Source organism: Rhinolophus ferrumequinum, chromosome 4 (genome assembly GCF_004115265.2).
Source record: "Rhinolophus ferrumequinum isolate MPI-CBG mRhiFer1 chromosome 4, mRhiFer1_v1.p, whole genome shotgun sequence".
Taxonomy (NCBI): Eukaryota; Metazoa; Chordata; class Mammalia; order Chiroptera; family Rhinolophidae; genus Rhinolophus; species Rhinolophus ferrumequinum.
Genome location: NC_046287.1, coordinates 98349975 through 98368656, shown reverse-complemented (window position 1 = coordinate 98368656; position 18682 = coordinate 98349975). Strand labels below are relative to the sequence as shown.

Below are 18682 nucleotides of genomic sequence, written 5' to 3'. Positions count from 1 at the left end.
TCCATGACATGAAGATCCTGGCTGACTGGTTCTGGGTTGCAGGTCAAGATCCAGAGAGGGAGCAGAGGGAGAACCAGCAGTGTTTGGATGCATGTTCTGAAAGAGGAGAAAGGCTTTAGGGGCTGTGACCAGAAAAGGGGGAACTGGGTGTCAGGCAGACCACAGATAACAATACGCCACTGTATCCAGGGTGCATGCACACGGCGTCTTTCCTGCCACAGTGGAGTGGGTGAGGCTGCCTTCACTGCACCCTCAGGGGCAGCTGCACATTTACATATGCCCTTCTTGCAGTTTCTATCCTTTAGCAAAATTACGTTGCAATAATGACCAACCGCCACCCCCCAAAAAAAACCCAAAAACCCTGCGAATGAAAGTATACTATAGCCACAGACATAGGTAACCTAGATTCCTCTTTTCCCATCTTTACCCAAAGGGATACCAAGCCCTTGTGACAGCCGGTTAATCCAGGTTCACAAAGCACACGATTTCCTCAGTGGACATTCTGATGTCTCACAACGCTGACAGCAATAAGAGTAACTGAAAAGTCTCACCTACTGTAAGTCCTTTCACTATTTTGGTCTTATCTTGAATACTGTCGACAGCAGCTTTGCATCATGATTTATACACAATAGGAAAACACTGGCACATGCTTAATATCACTGTGATTCAGTTTTCTCCCTTCTTAGTCTAATCAATCCTGCTTCTTTTCTCGCACAAATGCTTAATCGGATGGCCTTTCCCAGGCACCTCTGTCCCTCTTCCATAGAACAAACCTAGAGAACACCGGTGTCTCTGGGTGGGAGAGCTACAGCTATGGTCACCAGACGAGGCCGTCTCCCTCTGCAGATGTTGGAGAAGTAAACCCGGGCATAGGCTCTCAATGGCGAGGCCCCACATACACGTTTCCACATGTTTGGAGAAAGGAAAAGTTCAAAACCACATCAAAAGTACTCTGTGACCACGAAGTATAAATATTACAAACAAACAAAATCAGCATGTAATGTGTACTTTAATTTGCTGACAGATATTTAAAAAATTAACATCAGAATGAATGACAAATGCCAACACCACAACAAAACCTTTAACCCAAGAGAAAAATAACTCACAATCAAAGCTGCCAGGCCTCTAATTAGCACACAGCATCCTTGAAACGAGAGGCCAAAATAAAATAAACTGCCAACATGGAGAGAACTGTGCAGGGAGAAAGGGGCGCAAGGACTGAAAAAATTAAGGCTTTCTATAACGTACTTAAAAAAAAGAAAAGATTGTTGTTTGAAACCTGCTTTACTAGAAGTGGGAGAGTTCATAGGTAGAAGATTGCTGCTCAAACATAAAGCATGTGTATACCTTCTAACTCAACATTCGTATTTTAAAAATTCTTTTATACTGCAGGGTAAGTCCCTTCTGATACAATTTAATAAAAACAACATTTTGAAGGAGAATTGACTGACATTTACTCGACAACTGGTTTGTACCTAGATGCTTTCACCCTAGGTGCTTTCCACAGTGACAAAGTGTGGGGGTTCACCCTGACATCTAGCTGTCTTGGGAAGTCCCAGCTACTTCACCCCCTACGTGATCAACCAAGGTCCTGGTTCTTTTTTCTAAGCCTCTTCCTCATATGACTGTAGAATAGATTCTCAGACGAGCTAATGCTTAATTCATTATGTATATAACCACATTGGTATAGAACATTTATATGAATGTATATTTTGTCTGAGACATAGTAATTTCTCAATAAACATCACCTACTATTATTTGCATGCTTTATTTTCTAAAATGTCCCTATTAACTCCAAAGATAGATATTATCTACTTCATAGACCTGATGAAACCGAGGCTCAGAAATAGCATAATTATGAATACGATGCACAGCAGACTTGACTTTATAAATTTCTAAGGCATTAGGTGAATTTAGTTCAAATCCCACTTTCACTGTTAGGATTTGCATTGAGTAGGAAAGAAATTTGGTTTGGGTCACGTGAATCCAGACTAATTCTGTTGATCCCGGAGGCCTTGCAAAGAAGCAACCAGAAAAAAGTGGGTGCTGGTCCCATTACCGCCTGTAGAAAAAAATCTGAAATCACTTTAAGGAGCTAACACCCTTTTAAAAATACGCTTCCTCTTGTTTGATAATCAGGAAGAGAAAAACAAAAACAACTAGGCATGACATGTAAGGACTACAAAAGCCATTTTCTGACAGAACTGTTATCTGATGCCTGAATTTTCTGATTTTAGAGCCCGCATGGGGCTGGGGGTGGGCTTCAAGTCTGGCTCCATTGGGCAGATATTACCTACTTCATACACCTGATGAAAGTGAGGCTCAGAAATAGCACAATTATGGATACTATGAACAACAGACCTCACTTTACACAGTTTTTAGGCATTAGGTGAATTTACTTCAAATCTCACTTTCACTGCGAGAATTGACAGTCCCATAGGAGACTCTGGTTTTCTGTCTTTCTATTCCATCTTTCAGAGCAGCAGTGGGTTCTGGAGGTGGCTTCCCTGTGGCTGAACAACTCCAGGTGCCACCTAGCAACTGCCTCATGCACGTGAGAAGGCCATCTCTTTGATGGATTTTTTTCCAGGAGCAAACGTGCTTCTTTCCCAGAACCCCCCAGCAAACATCTCCTTGAGTCTACTTTAGGGCTTCGCAACCACTGCCTACAGCATGGGGGTTGAGGTCAAGCTACCCCTGGAGTCAGGGGTGCACAAGGCTCCCGGAAAGTGCTGGGCCTCTTGCCCAGGTGTGGTATGTGATTACAAACTGGGCTGCGGGGACAAACAACTGTGTCCCCACACCACAGAAAAAGTTACCTTGAGGACAAGTCCTCTCCTGGTCCTCAGGATGGCCTCTGTCCTATAGACATGTTCTGGAAACACAGCTGAGCAAAGATGGCAGTGGACGTGACTGTGACTGCTACGTTTCGGCTTACCTCCTAGAGCACAAGCGACTTGGAAACAGAACCCCTCTTTTTCTATTTCATGTGGAAAACACCTGGGCCTGAGGTCTTACTAGGCTGCACAGTCCAGGAGAAGGCAATGACTTAGGGAAGATTCAAGGACGGCAAATGGCAACCACTCCACCCCGTTTGCTTTTAGTCCGTTGGGATTTGCATGGTGTATACACAAGCGTGCATATAAAACTCAAAAGTAAACCCATTCCTGTATTTAGGATAAGATTTTTTTTTAAAAAGCCTGTCATATGCCAGAAACTGGCTGGAGCCTGGAGCTTGGCACAGCAGACAGAGTTAGCAGTTTGTAGGCTTTGAAGTGGAAGTTTTCCCCCCTGTTTTACTAGCAATGAAAAGAATTTTAAAGGAAAAGCACCGACATTGGTGAGGAGTATTTTTCCACGGTGAACGATGTAATGTCTTTCGGTATAATCCTCTATTTGGAAAGCTAGATGCCTCGGAAAGCTGCTGGCCCTACTGCCGCACACGAGAAATACATCAGTTGTGAATATTTTAAATATACCATCTTCTCCTATCATACCCAGCACTGGCTCACACATTGTCATGGAGTAAGATTTCAGGTGTTTTAGAGCAGTGGGTTCTCAAATTCAAAAGGAAAAATAGCCTGGAGATTCATTAGAGTTCAGAGGCTGGGGCTTCACAACCATAGATTCTGGTTCAGTACGTGTGTGTGTGTGTGTGTGTGTGTGTGTCTTACAAGTATTTTTTTGGGGGGAGAGGGATTGTCATTTTAACAAGCAACCCAGATGATTCACATGCAGGTGGTCAATGAACCTCACAGAGAAACATCACATCTAGAACCTATAAAATATTAAAATTCTACGGTTAAAATAATTGGGAATTTAAAATCACAGTATTTCTATCTATAAAAGTTCAAAAATCATTGATCACTCTCGGAGAGTGAAGAGTCTGCCTGCTATACCTTTCCCACAGGTTATCTGATCATATCTTCACCACACTCCTCTGAGGTAACCAGGGAGGGTGATATTATTTTTGACTTGGCTGATAAGGAAATTCATGCAGGTTAAGTGATTTAGCAAACATTACAAAGCTAGTTGGGGCAGATCTCTTGTCTGATGTCAAAGAAGACACCCCTAAAGTGAAAAGCTCTGAGAAATAACATGAAGAAAATATAAGCACGTTTCCTGATCCAGTTTTACATCACGTTTTCCTCTTCTCTCTAATTCAAAGCTTCAGCAGGCAACGCGGGGCTAAAGGAAGCTTGTCATTTTCCACCTCCACACACTGGCTTTGGGGACCCATTATGGAGAAGCTTACAGCCAGCCCCTGGTATGCTAACCTCTAGTTTTTCTTGGGAAAAAGAAAAATACATGGTCCCCTATGGTAAAACATCACCACACACATTTTCCTTGGCTGATGACTTTGGTATTACCCCTAGAACAGACCCGGCATGAATTTTAAAGTCACTTTAGATCTAGCTTATGGGGCCTAGAAAAATGGGGTGCCTCTTAAAATCCCACAAATGTTGCGTATGCTCAGGAGAGGAAGTATACAGATGACTACTTATTTCAGAAACTTGCACTGGGACTTCCGGGCTCTTTGTCTGGTTTGGGTTCACAACACCATATCATGAGGTGCTGTAAGGAAGATAAAGAGTCTTTGATGGTGAAAAATCACTCATTCCTTTGCCCTCCAGGGAAAACCTGCCTTCTCTCTCGTGAGAAAAACTCCAAATGTAACGGACAAGACAAAGAAATATTTAATCAAATTAATTTAGGAAACCCCAGCAGAAACAATGCACCTTTTCAACAGTTTACGATGTTATGAACAGACAACGTCTTGTGTGTTGAGTCTGTCTCCAGCTCCTGGGTGAGAAATGCCGTTTGCCATTAGACACTAGCTTCATTCTAGAGCTCAAAGGAACCATGTTCATTTGCCAAAAACCTGCTGCTTTGTGAGCTATAAAAAATAGTTTATAAAAATCACTAGAAACATTCTTAAAATATGATGATGATGATAAAGCAGTCTTTTCCCAGAGTACCTCTCACTCCTAAGCCCTCACCAACTGTTTCGGTCAGCTTGGCTGCTCTAACAAAATAACCAGACTGGGTGGCTTATCAACAACAGAAATTTATTTCTCCTGGTTCTGGAGGCTGGGAATCTGAGAACAGGGTGCCAGCATAGTCGGGCTCTGGGGAGGGCGTCTTCGGGGCTGCAGACCTCTAACTTCTTACTGTATCATTGCATGGCAGAAAAGGAGTGAGCTAGCCCTCGGGCCTCTTCCTGTCAGGGCACTAACTCCAATCATGATGTAACTACCTCCCAAAGGCCCTTTCTTCAAATACCGTCACCCTGGGGGTTAGGACTTCAACACAGGAATTTGAGGGGGACACACACATTCAGTTCTTAACACCAACCCGGAACCAAAGGAATGGACATGGCATGGGCATATTTTCAACAGACCCCCAAAGAAGTCCACTTCTGTGGCTGACGCCACCTGAGCCACGTTCCCATCTCTCTTTATGCTAGCACATAATTCCTCCGGAGGCAGCAGAAAAACTTTCTAAGACGTCAGGCTAGTTTTAGCTACTCTCCACCCACACGATTTTTCAAAAGTGTTAAAAAATTGTTTTTTTTTTTTTAATACTTCCCTAGCACTTTTCAAAGAATGACCAAACCATTAGGTGGCAGACACCAAATAAAAGAGTATTAGAGTTGGCTCTGAGATTTTTTCTGACACCCTGTCCCTACTCGGAGCTCTCTCCCGGAGAAAGACTGCAGATAATAAACGGCTCTTTAAACATAGACAGTGGATCACCCACTCCGAAATCCTGTGACACAAAGACTGCACGAATCATCTCATTCAATCTCTGATGAAAATCTCTGTCTCGGCCAGCCACGATCGATTTCAAAACAGCCTTTGCCTCATGGCAACAAACCAACCAACAAAAAAGTTAAAATGACGTGGTTTAAGTTTTTATACTGAAGTGTCATGTGATTTAAAATTACAATTTCTTTGCTTTTGGATGGTAGGAAAGGCTCATTAAATTTCTTCAAAACATCTCCAGCTATGGAAATTTCACCATTAAGCTGAGCCTTCGAACCACACAGATCAGTATGAGACTTGGATAGTAAAAATGTGGCATGTTAGGGACAGAATGGCAAATGGGGTCCCCTCCTAAGTCATGCGCATTTGAACGGGAGTTACTGATACAACCATCCACTAAGGGGCTCCTGTAGAGGGCACTGAGAGGGGATTTCAAGGGAACCAACTGGCTTTGTTGGCCAGTCACACATCAAGTGAGACCCCTGTCAGCTGTCTCTCCACTAATTTAGAAAACTGTCTACAGCAATCAGCTGCAGTCCCTTTTATTGTCCTGTGCCGTAAAATTCCCCGAGTGAAATATTCATCAGACCTCACCCCCCTTTAACCAGATATTCTAAGCAGATATTCTAGCACCAACACCTTACCAAGTGATCATCGTATTATGAATAATTCTCTTGGTTTGTTTACAAGTCACATTGCTTTAACACAGAACTGATTTCCTTAAAGGGACAATGCAACCTTGCCGAGAAATGATCATTTTGCTACACAACAATCTTTTTCATCCATTCAGTGCTCTGTAATTTCCTCTACTGCTTGTATTTGGAAGAGAACTGAGAAGTGTGTATGTGTTTGTCCTCACCCCTTCCGGAAAACAAAGATGCATCAGGGGACACAGAAGCCCACTCTGGTGGGACATGCCTGTCTTACTCAGCACCGACACGCAGTGGAGGCCCCGGGCCCCCTGGGGTATAGCAGCTGGCTGATTCACCAAGCGAAAAAGGAGGAAAAAAAGGAGAGCAATGCCACCCCCAGATTCTCTCACATGAAACCGCTGCTGGACATGCACCTGGGCTGGGGTAGACCCAGGAGCTTTGGCTCATTTCTGCAGAGTAAATAAGGCAAAGACAGCAGCCAGATGTGGCACGCGCAGGCCTGTCCCTAAAATGTGTACTCCTGGGCCAAGGACACCAACGGTTACAGTGCGAGCCCCTGACCCACGCTCCATCTCTTCCCGCCCGAGGCCCTGTCCCACGGCACCAGAATCCTCATGCAGGAGTGGGGGACAGACCAGTGCCAACATCCAGGGGACCCAGGGGATCCTTGCAAATAGCTGCCCCTGGAGCCCAGGACGCTCTCACTGGCCTGGATCTGGGAAGAGGCCGGGAAGTGGGCTTTTGGCTGTTTGGGAAGGAAACTCGGGGTCCTAGGAACCCAGGAAATGGACTAGAAGTGGGTGTGCTGGCACCAGTTTGCCATGGTCTTCTCACCCTATGAAGAGGAACATAACCAGCTTGGGACAGCCACAAAGAGCCTTTAAAGCATGTGGCCTGGGGCAGCACTTGGTGGGTTCTTAGGGCAGTGCTGGCCATGGGCCTGTGGGGTAGCCAGTGGGGTGAGCCTGTGAAGTGGGCCTGTGGGTGGGCCTGTGGGGTGAGCCTGTGGGGTAGGTCTGAAGGGCCTGGGCCTGTGGGGTGGGCCTGTGGGGTGGGCCTGTGGGGCGGGGCTGTGGGGTGGGTCTGAAGGGCCTGGGCCTGTGGGTGGGCCTGTGCGGTGGGTCTGAAGGGCCTGGGCCTGTGGGGTGGGACTGGAGGACTTGAGCCTGAGGAGCTTCATTTGAAAAGTAAGGAGGTTGGAACCCAGGATTGTCAAGCTCCACTCCAGACCCGATTCTGTGGGATTCTAAGATCCAGTCTGTCATTATTGATGTCTCATCTCAAATATTGGACAATATAAACACTGGACAATATAAAAGAAAATATGAAAAAAATTCATAAAAGGGTGAAAATTTTCAATCTCAGCTTCTCTAGATCAAGATGAACAATGAGCTATTCTGGTTAATGAAGAATCTGGCTAATAAAGTTGTTAGATTTACCTTTCACAGGTGACTATCAACTAATCAGAGGATAATAATACTCTTAACATTGAAACGACGATCAATCAACATATTCATTGGATTATGAGCGACTCAAAACATCTCCAGCCTTTTACGCACCACGAACTGTGTGTAATTAACACAGAATTCATTATGGAAGGAAGGGTGGACATGCTGGGTAGGTCAGAAGACTGAGGCTGACAATTTTCACCATATTTAAAGTGTCAAAAGCCGTTTCTGTGGATGGGACCATCTCCTCCAGGTGCCTGGTCTTGGTTTGTTTCCCTCCTGATACATTTTGACGACAGCAGGCAACACCACTCTCTCCTGAAGTTTGTCATTGTCACAAGACAGGGAAAGCACCCACACAGTAAAGCAGCAGCGTCAGGAGACACGGAGCGCACTCACGGTTAGTAGCACTGACCTGTCCTTTCATGTCTGGAGCAATAGGAATGGTGGGCCAGATGGTTGAGTAGACGCCAAAGAACACCAGCCAGATCAGCATGCTTCCCCAGACAGCCAGGTGACTGAACTACGGGAGAAAACACACCGTCAGGCAGGGCCTCTCTGCCGGCCTGGGAGACGCCTGACTGCAGCATCGTGCTGCAGCATCCCTGGGTCCACGCTAGCTTTCTTTATGGAAAGATTTCCAGGCACTGGAGAGTTCTATCTTCCTAATTTCCTCGTTTACAACGAATTCAAGTAACTACTGGCCCTGAAGATGAAGGGGCTTTGGCCACCACAGCTGATCTTCCTATAGGTCATCCATCCCATAGTGTTCGCCTGCCCTCTCCTTCCTCACCAGTTGCTCTGATGTGGAGCTGTATAAAACATGGTCTCAGTATTCTAGTAAGAGAGTGCTGAAGAAACAAAACGCACACGATGTGTTTATTGATCATTTTTAGACTTCGATTGTTCTTTCCATTTTCCAAAGAACTTTTTAAAAATCTGGAATGAATGTTACATCTTTACAATGTCCCTTTATGCAGCTACTGAGCTGTGAAGTTTTTCTCGTCTGCCCTCTTACTATGATGAGACTTAACTTCTTCCTTTCTTCCACATTCCATGATCTAATCCATCATCAAGTTCTGTTAGTCTTTTTAAAAAAATACGCCCAGAATCAGCACTTCTTACTGCCTCCTCCTCTAATGTCCCAGGCTAAGCCACCACCACCTCTTCCCCGGATTAATTGCCATTGTCTCTTAACGGATTCCCTGCTTCCACATTAATCTCTCCTCCCTCCCCCACTGTCTCAGCACAGAATTCAGAGCCTATTTAAACAGCAGTGATAGACAATCATGAAACAATGGTTATAATCCCCAAACACTGGAAGTAATCAGAATGTCTAACATTGGGGACTGATTAAATAAGTGATGGGATAGCAATAAAATAATACTCTTTCATCATAAACAATGATTTTGGGAAAGTATACTTTAAGGGATGGAAAATGGTCATGACATATAGTTTAAGTGAAAAAAGTTTACAAAACTATGTTCTGTAATATATTATCTTAAAAAAATATACACACAGAACAAAATCTGGAAGGTCATACAGCAAAGTGTTAACAGTAACTATCTCTTGGAGTAAAATTATGTAAACTAAAAATTCTAATTTTTGTCTCTCTGTATTTTGTGTGTGTATTGTTTTTACAATGTGCATATACATTTGCACATACACATTTGAAATGAGATGACTGTTAATAGCTTAGTATTAAATGCCAAGCTTAGTATTAAGTGTATTAAGTGCCAAGCAAATGAATCATGAGGAAACTTTGGTTTGCAAATCTACCCCGATAAAGATCAAACCACAATTTTTACAAGCAAAATTTAAAATAAGACGCTGGATATTACTTATTGTTTTTCCAAGGCTTAAAAAGATATCATATTTTTCTAAAAAAGCATCTATACTGAATAGAGAAATACTTGTAGAGAAAACTTACTTTAGTCCAAGCTGTAGTCTCCAAACCAGCTTTCAGACAAACAGTGACAACAACATACTGTGAAAAGAAGGAGAAATTTGGGAACACGTATTATCATCAGTTATTTTTACTTTCCAGGAGAAATCCCAAGTCTCCCCTCCAGAGCAGTTCTCCCAAGGCAGCTGTACTTTGAAAGGGCCATCCAGGTAGCTAATTCTCTAGGGGTTAGGTTTCAGTTTTAGGTTCACTTCAAGAAAAGCCCTCATTTTAGTGATTGTCTTCTCCCAAGTAACAGTCACTTTTGCTCTTTACTTGACTTGGAAGATTTGGGAGAAATCACCTTCCTCAGTGTTGTTTTGTTTCAGGGGTAGAGGTGAAACAGTCATTTGAAGAATGGGATATCCGTCAATCGCCTGTCCAGAAATCTTGACTCTACCAAATCTTCACTAACAAATGAGGTAAGCACTGCATGACCATTCTGAGCATTAAGGCATCTAGATTATATAATTTAAAGATCAGAAATAAATGATAATGAGGAAGGCCTTATACAAGAGGTTTCGAGGGGCAGAATCCACACATGGGCCATTTAAAATGGTTCAGCAAACAGAGAAATGAACTTACTGTGTAAACAATATTTCCAACAAATAAATAGTCTGTGGCATGACCATTGGCTAAAACAGTATCTGAAAAACAAAGAAGTTACTATTAACCTCTGGAGCACAGCACTGCAGTCCATTTTATTCAGAATGTAAAAAAAAAAAAAAAAAATAGAAATATTTATCAAAATGTAAGGGAATTTTGAAAATTACATTATCTATGATTCTAATGCCTCCTCTTTCTGATTCTTTTTCATCGTATATGTTTTCCAAATGAAACATACAAAAATCAGGTTTCCAAAAAACCAAACAACCAAATGCTTGCATTAAAATTTACAGTTTTATAAAGATGAAAATCTCTCTTTGTTGGGTAAAAAATAGGAATAGAGTAAAAACATATTAATCTATCTTGAGTAATGTTTCCAAGGGTTCATTTACTACTCATCTTTAGTTTTTGCTGATTTGGAATTATAGGCCAATAAAAGAAGATAACTACATGGATGCACAGTCAATTCATAATTACTGAGCTCAGAGAATTTGAGGGGGATATTCTTTAATCTTGTTCACAAAGACAATTGCATGAACTTCTGGAGTCTATAAATGAGGGAATGCAAATAGTCTGATGAGAGACGTCTAGAAAATACAAGTAGGATTTTGAAGCTTTAACTTGCATACCTTTTCCACTTGTTTGTTTTTAAAGATGACTCCTACAATGTCTATAACCATCACTACTGTTCTATACAGAACTCTAATAGAATTGTCTAATTCACGTCAGGTAGCCTGCTGTGAAAACGCTTGTTTTTATCTTGAGGGGGCAAAGACTGTTTTAAGATCAGGAATGGTTTCTTTGGATGAGACTGCCAATGTCCTTTTATTCTCTTTTATGCTCACATTCAGGTCTGTGGCCTACAGGTCACGTACGCAGGGATTTTGTGCTTAAATGGCCAACCCAGTAGCTGTAACACACACATATTTGGCTCCCCGATTTACCCCCTCTGCTTGTTGACCACTACTACTGAAGAATCAAGCTCTGCTTAGTTTTCCAAAACACCATAGTAATCTAGTCGCATCACAGGTAGAATCTGGTAATCCTGGAACCCTGGATCCAATTCCTGCCCCCTCATAGATGGGTGAATTTGTGAATCAGGGAAGATGAACCTGCAAGATGAACCATGGCTATCATAGATACAGGCCTAAACTGAGGGATTGCACTGGGGAACGGATGGGTTATCCTGGGGGGGAAAGGGGAGGGGAGAGAGAGAGAGAAAGAGAGAGAGAGAGAAAGAGAGAGAGAATGACTTAAAAAGGAAGGCTCTCAAAGCTTAGGGGAGAGGTGGCAAAGAGAGACTCAAGCTTAGGCAAGACTTCATGTAAAGGGAAGGAAGGGAAAATTGTTTTAAAAAGTAAGGAAGACGCCAAGTTAACCGAAAGAAGTCAACAGGTTGATTAATTAGCAAATAGCTACTCAAAACTGTGGGGGGGCCCTGGCCCTAAGATTGTTTTAATAATAAATGAGACACTTTTGAAGGCATACATGAATAAAGAAACACTTGCGATTACACCATTTCTTTGATTCTAACATAGATTATTGCCTTCAAAGTGGTAACATTATTTCATTTACACAACAAATATTTATCTGAAGTCACTTTATGCCACGTACTATTACGGGAACTTGGGCGACGAGGTCCCTGTTTCATGGAGCTCACACTACACTGAGGGAGACAGAACACAAACACACACACAAACAGGTATGGCAGGTGTAGGAAGTGCTACGAAGAAATACAAGGTAGGATAATGGAACAGAGAGTGACCGCAGCTGCTATTTCAGATAGGGAGTTCAAGAAAAATCTTTTTGAGAAGGTAACATTTGAGTAGATCGGAATAGTATGAAGAAGTGAATTGAATGAATTATCGAGGGGTTGGGCACTTCAGGCAGACAGAAATTGCCAACAGTCTGAATACAGACACTCTGATGAGCTCAAAGACCATCACAAAGACCAGTTTCACTGGAGACCCTGGGAAAGTGCTCTCACAGTTAGAAGGGGCAAAGGAACACAGGCCATGGTGAGGAGGTGAGGTTAGGTTGTCAATTGTGACAGGAGACTGCTGGAAGAGTCTGAGCAGAGAGTGACACGTACACTCTTTTTTTGTTTTTGAGTTATGCTCTTAAGGGAGCAGTCTAGCATTTATGGGAGCTTAGATCTTGGACTACCCAAACTAGAGCACCAATAAATGCAATGCCAGCGTGAAAATGATTGCAGTGATCCATCCAGGAGGGTGACACTGGTGGTGTGTGTAGCTGTACCCAACATGGGAGCCACGAGCTGCTGTGGTTATTTACATTTAAATGAAAAACGAAATATAAGTTAAACAGCTCTATTCCTACAAGGGGCGGGAAGGACGGGGAGAATGAGGAGTCATTGCTTAAGGTGTACAGATTCAGTTCAGGGGAATAAAAAGGTTTGCAATAGATAATGGTGATGGCCACACAACATTCTGACTATAATTAATGCCTCTGAATTGTATACTTAAAATGGATCATAGAACTAACATTACAGAACCCTTAGATGAAAACAGGAGTAAATCTTTATGGCCGTGGATTTGGTAATGGTTTCTTAGATATGACAGCAAAAGCACAGTGACAAAAGAAAAAAACAGATAAATTAGACTTCATCAAAATTAGAAACTTTTGTACTTCAAATGATACCATCAAGAAAGTGAAAAGACAACCAACAGAATGAAGAAAATATTTGCAAATATTTATCTGATAAGTAACTTATATCCAGAATATATAAAGAACTCTTAAAACTCAACAATAAGAAGGCAATAACTCAATTTAAAAATGGGCAACAGATCTGAATAGATAGCTTTCCAAAGACATACAAACGTCTAATAAATATATGAAGAGATCATGCTTAACATCGTTCGTCATCAAGGCAATACAAAATTAAAACTACAATGAGATAGCATTTAAAACTTACTATGGTGGCTACAATAAAAAAGATAATAACAGCCAGCAAGAATGTGGTGAAATTATAACCCTCATACACTGTTGGTGGGAAAGTAAAATGATGCAGCCACTTGGAAAAACTGTCAAGTCAGCGCCTCAGCAGGTTACGCATAGTTACCATCTGACCCAGCAATTCCACTCCTAGGTACATACCCAAGAGAAATAAAAACATATGAGTGAAACATATACAAAAACTTGCATATGAATATTCATAGCAGCATTATTCACAATAGCTAAATGCCGTCTGCTAGTGAATGGATAAAATGTGGTACACCCATACAGTAGAATATTACTGAGCAATAAAGAGGAATAAAGTACTGATATATGCTACAATATGAATGAACCTTGAAAATCTTATCCTAAGTGAAAGAAGCCAGTCATAAAAGGCTATATGTATATTGTATGGCTCTACTTGAATGAACTGTTCAGAATAGGCAAATCTATAGACAGAGAAATTAGGTTAGTGGTTGCCAGGATCTGGGGTATTTGGGGAGAAGTAGGGAGTGACTGCTAATAGGTATGGGGTTTCTTTTGGGGGCAAGGAAAATGCTCAAACATTGATTAAGGTCATAGTTGCACAACTATGTGACTACATTAAAAACCATAGAATTGCATGCTTTAAATGGGTGCATTTTATGGTATATAAATTATATATCAATAAAGCTGTTATTTAAAAAATTCAGCTCCTCAGTCGCACTTAGCCACATTTCAAATGCTCAACGGCCACAAGTGGCTAGTAACTACTATATCAGACAGCACAGATATAGACGTCTCCATCATCACAGAAAGTTCTATTGGACATCGCAGGCCAGAGTGACTATGTTGGTGGTGGAAAGAAGTGATAGAAACTGGCACATACTGCGAAAGTAGAGATGATAGGATTTGTTTATGATTTGGATGTGGGGTGGAAAAGAATGTAAGGAATCCAGGATGATTTTTAAGGTTTTTGGCCCAAGTAACTCGGTAAACAGTGGTGTCATTTACTTGAGATGGAGAACATTGGTTCTGGTCACATTCATACAGGAATTCTGATGAAAAGAGTAGCACATAAAAATTTGTACCAAGTGATCAATATCGTAAATTCACAATAGGAAGAACAGATAGCAATGAAGCATGATGCTATTCGCGAAAGGATATTTAGAAAAATGAAGTCGAGAGGAGGAGTTTGGTAGTAGAAAAAAAACCCCAGTAATGACAGTAGAAAACATTGTTTCCACTCTGCCACTATTTTGTTTTTTAAAATTTTAGGGTTCTGAGTCTCAGGTTCCACATCTATAAAATGGGGGGTTTATATCAATACAAATGATTGAAGTATCACTAAGGTTCCTGAAAGGAGAGAAAATCGTAAGATTCTAAGGTCCATGTTCTTAGCTGCTAAAACTTGAGAGTTTCAGATCTTCCTCCTGTTCAGTTTAGTTTAGGGTGAATTTCCTAGTGTCAGTCTCATCCTGTGTGTTCATAAGTAGAGAACAGGCATTTTACTTGAGAAGAGCAATGATTTGCGTGCCCTGCCGTTCTATCCACAGTAAGCCCTACTGGAGTCCAGAGAAAACTGATCAGATGGAAAAGTTAGAAGGTCTGGGAGACTAAGTTGAAAATCAAAGTTTACAATTATGGTTTGACAACTTTTAAAATTTCCTTTTAATACTCATATTTCAAATGTTGGTTGATTCATGTACTAGGAAATTAAATATACAAAGCATTTTGTCTAATATGGAGAGCTTATAATGTGTTTCATATTTTATGAACAGACACATAATAAGCAGAAAATTGTTAGACATCATAAGAAATTCTACATTGAAAATAGAAAACATATGTTGCTTACCACAGACAGGTACTGTTCTAAGCTCTTTATACTTACTCCTATATATAATTCCCTTTTAATACTCCAACAACTGTATGAAATAGTATTATTATTTGCATATTTCAGATGAGGAAACCGGGACAGCGAAGAGAAGTTAAATAATATACAAAAGGTCATATAGTTAATAAGAAACCATAAACTTTAAAAATATACCCCAAACTCTAAAAATAGACCCCAAAGAGTAAAACCAGACAACTCCAAGGGGAAAAATAACTAAAGTAAGAAGTATTCCATTTGAAACACCAACATCTAATGGGAATGAACTTTCTACGAGAGAATTAAGGTGGACAGAAAATCAGATAGGTAGGACAGAAATTCCATACTACACGAGGAGATATACACAGTGCACAAATTTGGGGAGCAGCAGTAACTCCTCCAGACCAGAACTTTTATTCTGAGTTAAGGGGACCTCATCAGCCCACTTTCTCAACCTTCTCGGCATTACTGATGCTTTTCTCAGATAATTCTTTGTTGTGGTGAGGCTGTCCTGTGCATTGTAGGGTGTTTGGCAACGTCCTTGGCCGCTACACACAAGATGCCACTAGTACCTACTCCAGAGTTGTGAGGACCAGAAATGTCTCCAGATGTTGTCACCTGTCCCCTGGGGCAAACCCCCACAGCACTAGAAGGAAGAAAAAAGAGGGCCTGGAGTAAGTACAGAGAATGCACTCTGAAGAGTGTCTAATGTATGAAGGGCACGCCCTTCTCTCTGTTCTCCAAGGAGGAGGGAATGTGTTGGAACCTAACTGTTCACGGGACCAGCAGAGACACTATAAGGCTTTAGTACAAAGAGATGCAATTCACAATGCTTGATGGCTTTTAAAAGGGGACAAACCCTGATTACCTACAGGACTGAGAGTTAACTCACTTAGGAAGTGAGCGCCTCCACTAAACACTCTGCTGGCAGTTTGGAATGGACAGTAGGAATAGACGGGGAAACTTAAAGGGCACGTTCCAATTGTAGCTTCTCGAGTTTTATAATACATTCATTTCTAACTTGTCATGACAGTAAAATGCTACTGGCATTAAGTGCAATGTTTACACTTGAGTTCCTTTGAATACACTTAAGGTAACTTTTAGTGAATTTGGATAAACCTAACATTTCAATTCATCATTTTGGAAGGATAACTCACCATTGCATTTTAGTTTTCTGTTAGGAAAGAGAATCTCCTGCCCTAGTCAAAACTAATACCATCTGGAAGTCATTTACTACCAAAGCAAGTTGAGATTCTGGGCCATGCCAAGCGCTTCTGAAAAGACAGCATCTTCCAAACAAGTCCCAAGCCATCACTCTGCACACCCTGGTGGGGAAATTCTCGTGGGATAGGTCATTCTCTCGTAGGTTATGTTTCAACTATTTTAGAGGCAAATCCCTGTGACCATCATTCCTTGTTAAAACATGCCAATAACATACCCCTGAAGAAAAGATCAGAAGTCCTAAGAAATCATTTGGGTGAACGCAGTAATCAGCTACAGTTTGCTAAGAGCCCAAGGCTGGAAAAGCCTGTTTCGATGGTCCAGGTTATTCCTGAAGCATGATGCTACCAAATGATTTCTTCCCACTTTGCTTATTCTTCACAGTGCTGTTATGATTCCAACACTCCAGTCAGGAAACATCCTTCTGTAGTTCAGCTGTTTTTGTTTAAGCCAGATTTTCAAAATCTCAAGTGATATTTTGTTTTTTGATAAGGGAAAAATAACCCCTAAACCCAGATGAGTAGTTGGGGTTTCCCAAGTCAGTCTTCAGAACATTACTTGTAAACGACAGTAAGAACATTACTTCAGCGGTCCCTAAGAAGGAGATCCGTCAAAAGTACACGTGGAGAGCTGTGATCTCATCAAACCTTTGTTTTCTTATCTTAACCAGCATAATTGACTCTGAGCACTTCCTGGCGGAGCACTTCCTGGCTGAGCCCTTCCTGGTACAGCACTTCCTGATGGAGCACTTCCCGGCAGAGCACTTCCCAGCTGAGCCCTTCCTGGTGCAACACTTCCTGGTGGAGCACTTCCTGGTGGAAATCATCATTAGCACACAATGGCTCACAGCAAGGGGAAAGTTAAGAAAGAGTAAACTGCCTGTTGTATCAGAAAAGCTGGCATTTAATTGAACAATCCGAGATAACTCAGCCTTTTGCACATCGAGGATCGGATTCACCCAGAGGAGGACACAAATGGGGGCAAATTTCCGGAATGAAGAGCTTGAAAAAGTCAGGAAAATTCCCCATCTGCTTTGTCTGCTAAAATACCAAGTCACAATTAGAAGGATCTGACTGTGACTACATGTGATGTAAAACCCAGTATGATGATGGTGCTTAGTACACACATCGAAAGTGTTACAAAATGATAGAGCTGCAAACACTGCCCGGATAGCCAGCACAATTCTCTTAGCATCTCATATAATGTTATGGCTTCGGGATCCCTGACCCACAGCAGTGGTTGAAGAACCCAACGCTCTTCTAGATTTATGAGTATATTATTTGCAAAATCTGGTTGGATCCAGGGGCCAACAAATATAGGATTAGCCAAGTGAGGTTTAGAAACACAGTCACTAAAACAGACGATTGTGGACAACTGGGACAAAACCACATGGGCCCTCCACATTAGAAGTGGCAGTCCAAAACGCTGCATGTAAAAACCTCTTCGAAAATATTTGTGGGAAAACCCATGGTTTGCAAGAAAAGTATGTCTCATTTTCCAAACAGACAGAATGATCAAGGAACTTACTTCAGAATATTCCAAAGGGCTAGGTTGATGACATTTTATAAAGATGCCATTTCAATTAAATGCTCATTAAAAACATTACATCATTACCCAGCTATACCACAAAAATCTTCTCAGAAATGGCTCTTGACAAAAAGCAAAATTTGAAGACAACATTATAGCATAGTACGGTACAGTCAGAGAAGACAGGATGTAATAATCAAGAAAACAGATGGGGTGAATTTATAGGTGTATTTTGAATGTAGTAAGAATCCATGGAACACATGAATTAAAAACCACAGGCACGTCACTCACATGTGATTCAGTAGGGAGAAATAAGGTGGAGGTGGCACCATTCCCTTGACATCGAGGCATTTTCCAAGAATCTGGGTTGAAGACCAGATGCCAAGTTTCTCCTGCTTTCCCTCTTCTGCCCTTTTGCTTCAAGAACTTTCAGAAGCACTGGTTCAGAGCAGCCCCAGTTCCAGAATCTCAGCAGGGTCTCCTTTCCTGACCACCCTCTCAGGCCTTTTAAGACTCCAGAGGGTCAGAGGAGGTACCATGCCACCCAGCTACTATTAATCTCAAGAGTGAACATGTATTCCACGTTTCAAATAACAAATTTACAAACTTTTAGAACTTATCCTGCTCCGACGTCTGTATTATAATTGAAACTATTTTTTTTCTGCTTCCAACTCTATGTTTTCACGAAGAGAAAATTTATTTTTTCCTCTCTC

At 41.6% G+C, this 18682-nt stretch overlaps 1 protein-coding gene across 1 annotated transcript in view; it reads right to left on the bottom strand.

Moving 5' to 3' along the window:
* Positions 1-18682, bottom strand: part of ATP8A2 (ATPase phospholipid transporting 8A2) — a 555010-nt gene that overhangs the window by 117872 nt on the left and 418456 nt on the right. The window contains exons 31-33 of the mRNA XM_033104468.1: positions 10397-10458; positions 9797-9853; positions 8282-8389 (exon numbers count right to left, since the gene is read on the bottom strand). Coding sequence (XP_032960359.1) covers positions 8282-8389; positions 9797-9853; positions 10397-10458 — 227 coding nt within the window. The remainder of the gene's footprint in view (positions 1-8281; positions 8390-9796; positions 9854-10396; positions 10459-18682) is intronic.